Source organism: Saccostrea cucullata, unplaced genomic scaffold (genome assembly GCF_032062105.1).
Source record: "Saccostrea cucullata isolate Sc308-1 unplaced genomic scaffold, CSIRO_AGI_Scuc_v1 ctg4148, whole genome shotgun sequence".
Taxonomy (NCBI): domain Eukaryota; kingdom Metazoa; phylum Mollusca; class Bivalvia; order Ostreida; family Ostreidae; genus Saccostrea; species Saccostrea cuccullata.
In genome coordinates, this window is record NW_026931597.1 from 37417 (window position 1) to 48164 (window position 10748).

Here is a 10748-nt window from a genome sequence, read left to right on the forward strand (position 1 = left end):
CATGTTATGGGAGGCAGACAGATGAACTGGCCACTTGGATGATACATTTTAATGTGGAGATATAAAACATATTATTAAAATTATAATTTAATTGGGTTCAATTCTTTTTTTTTCTTTTTTACATGTATACATTTACAAGATCTATGTATATACACGTTTAACCTTCTAATATTTTATCTAAAAATCGACAGTTGACATAGTTTTATATTGTTGGTACAGTCAATATATTCGTAATTTATTATATATCTATGTGAGTAAATCTGATAATTGAAAGCTTATATTACATCGATGAATAGTTCATGTACATGCGTAACTTAAAGGTGCATGGACACATATTTGAAGTTAGTATTTTTAATGCAGCAGTAATTAAGAAAGGAGTTTTAGAAAATAAAAAAACATCATTAAAAATTCCAATCTTAGATATAGTTCCTGTTCATTGCCCTTTACGTAAGGATGCTACATGTATGCACCAACATTTGTATTTTTTTTTTTTTTGTTCTTAAGAAGTCGGGAATTTTAAAAAGTTCACACTACAGACAGAAAAAAGACAAACAGAGAGATAAGGAGGATTTCCACATAATCCTATCTTTTAGATTACACCGTGGGGCAATAAAACTAGGAGCCCAATAGGTGAAATGAGCTGTCAGTACAGGTTACATAAAAAATTATCAACCATCAAACAATTTAAAATTAGATTAAAAAAAATATGATATTTTTTTTGGTAAATTTAAGGTTTGGCATTTCTTGCCATTTTCCAATATCTAGTAAATTCAGCTGTATCAATGACATGCTGATCTGAAATCGTATGTAAAGGGCACAACATTTTACAGTCTTCTTTTGGAATGTAATATTTTTCTGGTAAGAAATGTCCTTCGATATCAACAGCAATCATTTTTTCTTCATCTATTCGACATCGGAAGCCTCTTACAAACTGTATTTTTCTATGAAATGTTCCCGCTAAATTATTTAACAGGTCTTCAATTCTTTCTTGAATCTTGCACGTTTTTACCCTTTCCAAAACACATCCTGGCATCAGACAGAATACTTGAAGCTGTATAGACTCTTCTGTGACGGATAAAAGGAAAGTGGTTTCCATACTCGAAAACAAAGCGGCGTTTCTGTAGAGGCAAGATATACCATTATTTTGTAGAACACTCCAACTATCTTCTTGCATACAAGCGACAATAAGGCGATAAAACAAGAAAAATGGCAAAAAGTCAAATTTATAAATAAGGACTGACGATTTACTGTGTGAATTGTAAATCAGATTGGAAAGATTACACTCCACTCCTTTCCTGTTCATACATGGAATATAGTGCGAATTTGTACCAAGAGCCAGTAAACCAAGTCTTTGCATAAAACCAAGAAGTAATTTCTTGTGACATTGCAGATATCTTTTTTCTTTCTCATACGATCCAAGTCTAATGTGGTAGATTTTGTCTTTTTCCCTAAGCTTTTCAAACAACTCTTCATCTTTATGTTTCCAAATCTCTACCAGAAGCTGGTCTCGCAAATTTCCAGTCTCGTAATATTCATCCCAGTCGCTTTGTGATACAGGAATACCTTTGAAATGAAGCTTATCTGTGATGATATATTTAAAGGCGTCAATAAACCATTGAACGTCAATAATCACTTCCTCATTGAGGCCATTTTCATTTAAATATATGGCTTTTCCAGCATCATGGTAGTATCGCAACATATCTTGTGTTCCATTTTCGGTTTTATCTGAATCCTCCTGTTCTTTAGCAGTAATCTCTGGTACATCTGTTTTTATTTCTGAAATTTTCAAGATCCGCTCTGAGTGTTTTTTCTGGCTGATTTCTAATCCAAAGAAAGACCATTCTTTTGGAATGCTTTCTCTCCATCGTTGATTTGAGGCTATGTTAAAAAAGCGTGTTTCCAGATCATGGAGTGGTAAAGTAAAACCTACACAATACACGTTATCATCTCTGATGTACTGTGATAAATTAGACGTCTTCGGAAACTGAAATCGTAAGCGCTCAACCAGTTCCACTTCATCCTGCATTGATAAAGAATTTTTATTCAATTAATTTTCAAGAAGTATTAAGATATTGACAGTTTGTATTCCTGTTAAGGCATCATTTGGGACTCTGATTTTCTTACTACATTTATTTTATGTTCCTTATAAAGCATTATTCCCAACTACACAAAAAAAGATAAAGTTATACATCTCTTAAAACTTCCCAAGAAATAAAGCAAATTGAAGGTAAATCTGATGTTTTATAATAAACCTTTTTAAACTTGGTAAAATCATATGCGAATAATTCAAACATATATATGTATATGTCGATCTATACCCTGGTGAAAATTATTTTATACAATAAAACTGTCTCAGATCACTCAAGGATTGTTTACGAATTAAGTTCCTTAAGAAAAAAAAAATCAAATTTCTTATGATGATGTTGGTATAAATGACAATTTTACCAGATAAATTTAGCGAACCTTGAATTGTCTGTTTCCTTCTTCCCAATGAGTGGCCACAATAAGAACTATGGGTTTTGTATCTTTTTCGTAGTCAGGACCACAGTAGGTATGTATAGACTTTATCCAAAAAACAAAGTAGTCTGTAATGATAAATATGAAAATGCTTCTTTTAATATATATCTTACCAAAAGAAATTAACACTTCAATTTACGTCTTTTATCAGTATTTTGGAGTCCATCATTCTTTTTAATCCGAACAGTATATACTCGTATCACATGACGAATCTATTTCACATTTCATCATGATCGTCTTTTTATTAAGTCTGGTACAAACTGAAAACTCAAGTGAGCTTTTCTGATCATACTTTGTCCGGCGTCCGTCTGTCTGTCCGTCCGTCTGTCCGTAAACTTTTCACATTTTCGACTTTTTCTCAAGAACCCATGGGCCAATTTCAACCAAACTTGCCACAAAGCATTCTTGGGTAAAGGGGATTCAAATTTGTTCAAATGAAGGGCCACGCCCTCATTCAAGGGGATATTATTGGGAATAACTGAAATACTGTTGGCATATTTTAGAAATCTTCTTCTCAGGAACCACTGTGCCAGGAAAGATGAAACTTATTGGAGAAATATCCACAGGTAGTGTAGATTCAAGTTTGTTCAAACCATGACCCCCGGGGATAGGGCGGAGCAAAAATGGCCGACCAAAGTTTTACATAGAAATATATAGGAAAATTCTTTAAAATTCTTCAACGGAAAACCTTTTGTATCCGTTCTGTTTCTTTTTCTCTCTTCTTCCTATTATTTTTCTACATTCTTACCGATTTTGTGCACGCGAGTTCTCCGAAACTGCTCGATGGATTTTCATGAAACTTTCAGATCTAATAGATATTCGTCAGAACCTTATCGGAAATTTTTTGTATTGAGATCGTCACTTCTGGTCCTGAGATATGGACGATTCTATGATTTTCAGAGGGTCTGCTTGTCCGAGTAACTCCACCTAAACGACTTAAAATATGGAGTTGAGATTTTCAGTGTAGATAGAGGATGGATTGTATAAGGGCCATTTTGAGCCTATATTTTTCCAGTCCAAAAGGCACCGAAGCTAGCCTGGGTTTAAAAAAGGACTCAAAAATATCTCAAAAAATTTAACAACTTTTCTATTATATCTTTTTATTTGTAAACATTTTGTTAATACATACAGAAGAAAAGGTATTCAAAGGTTCTAGATCTCTCATTTGATATGGAGAAAAAGGGGCTGCCTTCTCAAATTAGGAGCCTAGAGGGGCCAATAGACTTTCATCTATTACTCGTTCACTACCAATGTTTTGTTATAAATAACCAAAGCAAAAATGTTTAACTTAATAATTTTCAACAATATATTATAAAATTTTGATCATATGTTACGTAATTAGGGGTCACAAGGGGCCAGAATATCTAAATATTTGATGTTTTATATCTCGAATATGGGGAATATTTTGATAAGCAATATTAAACAAAAGATGGTCAGAATAAATTTTTAAACAATATGCATATTTCAAATTTTGTTAAACGGCCCCATTAAGGACTTGGATGGGTAGCCCCTAAATATTTCTATTCAGAATATCTCCACAACGAAAAGAAATCTCTGAATAAGTGTTGAACAAAAAGTTTTTGAATTCATAAGACCTTTTATTTAAAATAAGGAAAGAAAGGGACTGACTCCTCAACTCAAGTCTTTTATCTTTAGCTCGTTAGCGATCAATATTTTTTAATAAATTACTGAAGAAAAAATGCATAACTTAAAAATTTGCAACTACATATTATAAAATTTTGATCATATGTTACGTAATTAGGGATCATAAGGGGCCAAAATTTTAAAATCTTTGACGGTTTTTATCTAAAAAAGGGGGACTTTTATGATAAGCAATTTTGAACAAAAGATGGTCAGAATACTGTTTCAAACAATATGCATCGTTTGAGTTTTTTGAAAAACGGTCCATTTAGGACTTGCATAGGTGGCCTTTTATAGGTGGTCCATATTTCCATTCGAGATATCTTTTCAACAAAAAGAAAAATGTGAATTGGTGTTGAAGAAAAAGTCTTCCAAATTCCAAGACCATTCATTTGAAATGAAGAAAAAGGGGCTGGCCCCCTCAAATAAGGGACCGAGATGGGCTAAATCACTGTCATCTGTGAGTATTTGATATTGTTAAGAGGCAGTCCACCGGAAAACCAGGCAGTATTGTATTGGTAGGCGGCACATCGAATGTGAGGAATATTTGATATTTTATTGAAAACAATATCAATGTAGTCCAAATGGAATAATATAATCGAAGATTTGTTTGAAAATTACTTATTTAGTAAAATATCCGTTTCTTTCGTGTTTTTGAGTTCCCCTATATAAACCATTGAATTTAGGTCAGAAACATAGAACTGTAACTTCTAATACATTTTTAAAAGGACTAAAATTCACGCTGAACTAAATCTAGAAATATTTCATCTTTCTGTTTCAAAAATAAAATCGGTGGGAAAATCACTTTTGAATTAGTTTTTTGGCAAAATATATAGACGATTTTATGAAATTTTGCAGTGCAAGAGTTATCTCCCGTGGAATCAGTAAATCTGAAACACACCTTACTATCGGAATCCTAGAGAAATATTTAGAATTGACACACTAAAGAAAATTATTTTTTAAAAAAAATGACTACTTTATTTTCAAAATAGAACTCATTTACGCCTTCAAACATAATATTTGGATAAAAATGGGCTGTATTATTCAGGTTGAATCCACGTTTCCATTGATGTATCAGTGACGTCATATACCTGACTAATACTGCGTCACAATCAAATAGTTACAAGACTTCCAGAAAAGTTTGTAATCTTTGCGTAAAAGTGCAAAGAAAAAATAATTTTAAAAAAGTAATTTTTCCTTTTCTGTTCAATTACTCTACACAGTGCATTATCCAACATGTTAAATAATGTTTTTATATCTTCTTATACATGTTTAATACTAGGATTTGCGCAAAACTAGTTAATTAATTTTTATAGTGTTTATACCGAATATTTCTTATGTTATTGGGATGTGAAATTTTTTTTCCCTGGTTATTAAGAACTCGTGAATATTTTAGATTTACGCAAAATTAATTATCGAAGTTGAGATGTTTACTTCAAGATACATGTTTTTGTAAAATCTCTAATATATTTATCTTTGCAGTCAAAAAAAATAAAAAAGCAGCGGTACGAAAAATATGAAAAAAAAACCTGATAAATAATTTAAGTTACAATAATATTTGTTACGGAAGATTACTGCTGAACTCCCCACTTCAATTTGACACTAAAACGGAAGATGGTTCAGTGAAACGTTACTTTTTTTTTTTTAATAAAATTATTTTTCTTTTATACTTAGGGGATAGAAATTAATATATACTCACTTTAATATGGAGTTAAAATATGTGGCTATGTTGGCCAATTCTAGCTTGAAAAAACTTGGATAAACCCGAGACTATGCACATAAAAATATTTTCTGTATTTACACTGTAGGTACGTGCGACACTAATAGAATTTAACTCCTTATTAATTCCTGAGAAAACATTAATGAAAGAAAAAAAAACTTGGAAATAAGAAAAATAATGAAGCTGAGCTTTTCTTTCTCAGCTGCTGCATAATGCATACGTACAAACACTAATGGCTTTTTTAAATACCGATCCGCGCGAGTATCAAGAAATCAAAGTTTTTTTTTTTTACATGCACACTGCCATCTTGTACATAAAAGACATGAGGAATTTAAATATATACGTATACATTTGAATATAATGACAAAATCTTCTAAAACATTTTATTGACTGAAAAGAACAAAAGACAGGCATATTATTTCTCTGGTAAATTAAAATGAAGAACCATGTTTAGGAAATATTCCTTAAAACCACACCCGATTAAAATAAATCCGATCCCGATCGAAAATAATTCAAAATTTGTAAAGTTATCAAATTAAAGGCAACTGTCACCTATAAGACATGTATAAAAATAGATTTAGTAAATTTTGAAGTATATAACAACAAAAGAGCCAAATTTAACAATACAATTACAGTATTTTCTTCTTTATATAATTCCGATCGGGATCGGTTTAATTTGGGAAAAATCGTAGATAATAGGTGAATTTGACTCGTTTTATTTCCCTCAATATACCTGTTCCCACAAATTTTATGAAGTGACTCAAAAGTTTGTACTTTGTATTCATAATAACATGAGGGAAAAATTCTGTCATAATAATGTATTGGATTTTATAACGTATCAAAAATCGGATACTGAATTCAAAAAGTCACTTGCAAAACTCAATTTTGGACCACATTATTTATTATAAAATAAAAGATAAGAGTCTTTCCTATAAATAATACTGATTGACACATCTAGCTTTTGAGTATCTGTTACATATAAAACAAAATAAAAACGTAGTATTTTTTATACCCTAATGTTGACCTTTTTGCACTTAAAATTAGACATTTACCAAAAATAGGACTAGAGGACCACTAATTTTTTTTTTGATATTGTCATGTGTAAACACTTGCTTTAATAAGTCTACATGCAAAAAATAATTAAAATCCAAGACATGCGATGTGCCATCTATTGCCTGATTTTTCGGTGGACTGCCTCTTAAATAAATCAGATCAATTCAATCAAGTGAGAGACACTACTGGACGAAAAAAGTGCTGAGAATCCCAAATTTTACTGATAATGTCTGATAATTACTGATACGGTGCTGTTCTTGCTGATAATTACTGATATTTACTGTTATTATTACTGTTGTTGCTGATAATTTTAGTTGTTGCTGATAAATACTGATAATTACTGTCGTCTTTTACTGTGGAGTCTGATAAATACTGATAAATACTGTTGAGGTACTGTCGCTGCTGAGAATTGCTGATAATTACTGTGGTCATTGTTTTTAACCTGGGAATGGATTTAAATAGCCTGAGAAATGATTATTTGTTGTTGTTTTTTTAAAGTATTTTAACAAATTCATTAAAGTCAATTACAAAATAAATTATTCTAAATAAAAAAGTCACATTTTATTGATTTGTTTTCAGTTTTCATACATTAATTTCATTATAATAATTTTTTACCATAATGTTAACAGAAGCTTTCATAAATGTTTATGTTTTTTCTTTAAATTTCTCCTTACACGTAGATGACATTATCTAAGGAAAATTATTCTGTTGTATTTGCAGTGGTTTTTCTTCCCAAGTACTTTTTTAAAAAAGTTAATTTTTGTTCAAAAAAATCTCATCTCATATTTTTTCTCACATGTATGTGTACTGTCATCAAAAGCTTTATGTGGATTTCTTTAATACTTCAATACAGTCAATGGTTTTAAATATCAATTCATTTTACCGTGTGGAGAACTGAAAATGCATGAGCACATTAAGTTGAAAACATCCCCCCCTTTCCAATTACTTTTAAATTAAGCTCTCATTTTAACAAGACAGTATTAAATATTTTTCATAAAATCTAGTCTTCAAGCGTACACTTTGTTATTTTGTAGAAGAATGTGACAGGGTTAAATGATTAAATTGAAGCATCTTTAATTATTTTTTTTTTATAGATTATGTAGACAGCGCGCTCTAGTTCTCGGATGTCCTCCCTGCGAATTTTATATCGTGTCGCTTTCTAGCTTTCTCTCTCTCTCTCTCTCTCAATCTCTTTTAAATTATTTGTTAAGGCTTAAGGATTGTACACTACATTACATAAATCTTATGCAGAGTGATTTTCAGTCAATGAAATATACGTCTTTCTTTAGGCTAATTCTTTTTTCATTGTATACAGTTTTAAGTCTATGGGCATATGGCTTCTAATATTATGCGCCACTCCTTAAACATGTTATATGCGGTAAGTCAGTTAAAAACTAAATAAAATAAATCATAACTTGAATAAACTTTTTCCATTAATGCAAACTGTGTGCTTGTTGTTATTGAACATAAATGTCAACCACGTGTAAAAGTTCTACTTTCGTTTTAGAATCGGGTCAATTATTAGTACATTCTGACATAGGGATATCGTTACGGCTTGCGTTTTTGTAAATTTTGTGCAGTGATTATAATTATTTTTTAATTCCATTTTTCTCCGAGACCTTTGTATAAACGATCAGTACAGACTTGGTGCTTATTTATATGATTTTACTTGATTGTAGCACAAAAAGGAGGGGGTGAAATACTGTTTACAATTAAGTTATAGCCGATAGGGCAAGGTCTGTTCTTTAGTTGTGTGTTTTAAAAGTCATGCAAGTTATGATATTATACTTATCGAATTTTTATATGCATGAATAAAATTATTTTAGAGAATCAATTGCAATGAACCATACACATTTCAGAACTGAAGTAATTATAACATTTATTCATGAGTGCGATACACAACGTCATGCATGTTTTTGACATTCAAAATCCATACATTTAAGGTTTTTTTTTTCTCGGATTAAGCGAAGTGGAGTTTCCCTGCATCTGAATTGGGAACAATTCATGCTAATATTAATTCAAAAAAGTGCTTCACTAAACAATCTTTCTCTTTATATCTATATGATTGTATATTTTGCACACTTTTTTTTTTTTTTATTAAAAAGTGAAGTCAATTTCTACGTATTTACCGGTCCCAAACAATCGTTAGCAGAGATTCAGAATTGAAAATACATGTGACCATGCACCTCCCCCGGAATATTCTTTTATCTGATAAACAAAATATACTCCCCGGCTTAAATTCCCTTACTTCGCATTTATAGCAACCTACGAATTTTTTTTTTTTAGTTTCTTATTAACGCATGCCTTTTAGACCTACTGTTATGTATAAAATCACATACATTTTATGTTTTTGTGGTCTATGTATACTAAAGTAAAATGGTAAAAAGATTCAAATTTAAATGATTGATTGATTGATTGAAGAAATATGCGTAAAACTGAAAAATGAAATTAAATACTGGAGAAAGGTAGATCTTTGAGAATTGAAATAATAATGAAAATAAGTCTGTACAACGTACATGTATATATATATTTTTTTTCATTATAGTACCAAAGTGTTCTATTCTAAATATTTTTTCTATCAATTTTATTCGTCATCAAATTCAATATTACGGATTTTTTTTTCGTGCGACCATAAACTTTAAGAATGTTCCAAAGTAGCGAGTACATGTACAGTGTAGGTAGTTTGTTTATTGATAACACCGGTAGCCGCAGACGAAGAACAATAGGTAATTAGTGCCCATTGTTACGCTGACCACTACAATTTGCATGGAATATACAAGTTGTACCCCGTTCTACCCCGGGGCTGAAGACATGTACACAATACAGCCAAATCACAGGTCGATCACCGATTTCTGATCAATTGAAATCAATTTAAAGGTGTTTTCCTTTCAACTTTTTACCATGCAAAATTAAAATCGATTAATTTGATCATATACTAATAGTAACATATTACATTAAGTCTCATTTCATTTCTTATTTCCCATTCCATAAAATCAAATAAAAAAAATTAATGAGATTTCAAAACTGATTAAATAAAAAATGATTTTGTATTTAAATTTTAAGACAAACTAAACACATGTACCTTTGTACTAGGGATTCTTAACACCAGGCTGAAGCTAGCAGCCAATAACAGCAGCCACTAAGCCCGTAGAAGCTAGCAGCCAATAAGGAAATTCATCAAAGAACTGAGAGTACTGAGAGGCAATACTGTTTTTTGATACTCATTTTAAGATAATTAACGATTAATGATTGGAAAATTTTTGTGAAAATTAATTACATAATAAATCAGACACTCGGAGGCAGTAAGGCTAACCTGAAGAAAAAATATCCTTTTTTAAAACTGAAAAAATTAGAAAATAAATTACTCAATCATATTAGTTCACTTGGACAAACAAGAATTAGGAAATGGTTAACCACTTTAAGAAGAAAACATTTTGAACTCTTTCAGGGACCGCAAGAATATGACAGGGCCAATAAGCTAACCTGAAAATTCGTTACTCTAACGATTGTAAACTGAAATATTGCACACGTGAAAACTACGTTGAAGTATGTTTCGTAAATTATTACCCGGGCAACTTTATGTGTCTATAAGACAATTAATAAACCGTTATCAGTAATAAGTGTTGGTGATACCACCAAGTGGTTCCTAGAACATTTTTTAATATTACAGGAAGGTATTATACCCATGATTTATATAAAGTGCCCACCATATCAAAACCTTGGCAAGGTAGAAGGGCCAAATGACTATTGTTTCATTCTATCAGATAGGGACTCTAGTGGTACGTCTAGGTGGTGGCAAATTTGGGGGCATATTTCC

General features: G+C 31.1%; 1 protein-coding gene across 1 annotated transcript; it reads right to left on the reverse strand.

The window, feature by feature from the left end:
- Positions 1-727: 727 nt before the first annotated feature.
- LOC134233101 (uncharacterized) lies at positions 728-2585 on the reverse strand (the record flags this gene model as incomplete). Its single annotated transcript, XM_062715094.1, has 2 exons — positions 728-2020; positions 2464-2585. Coding segments are annotated over 2 exons (1415 nt in total), but the record flags the coding sequence as incomplete, so codon positions are not given.
- Positions 2586-10748: the final 8163 nt, after the last annotated feature.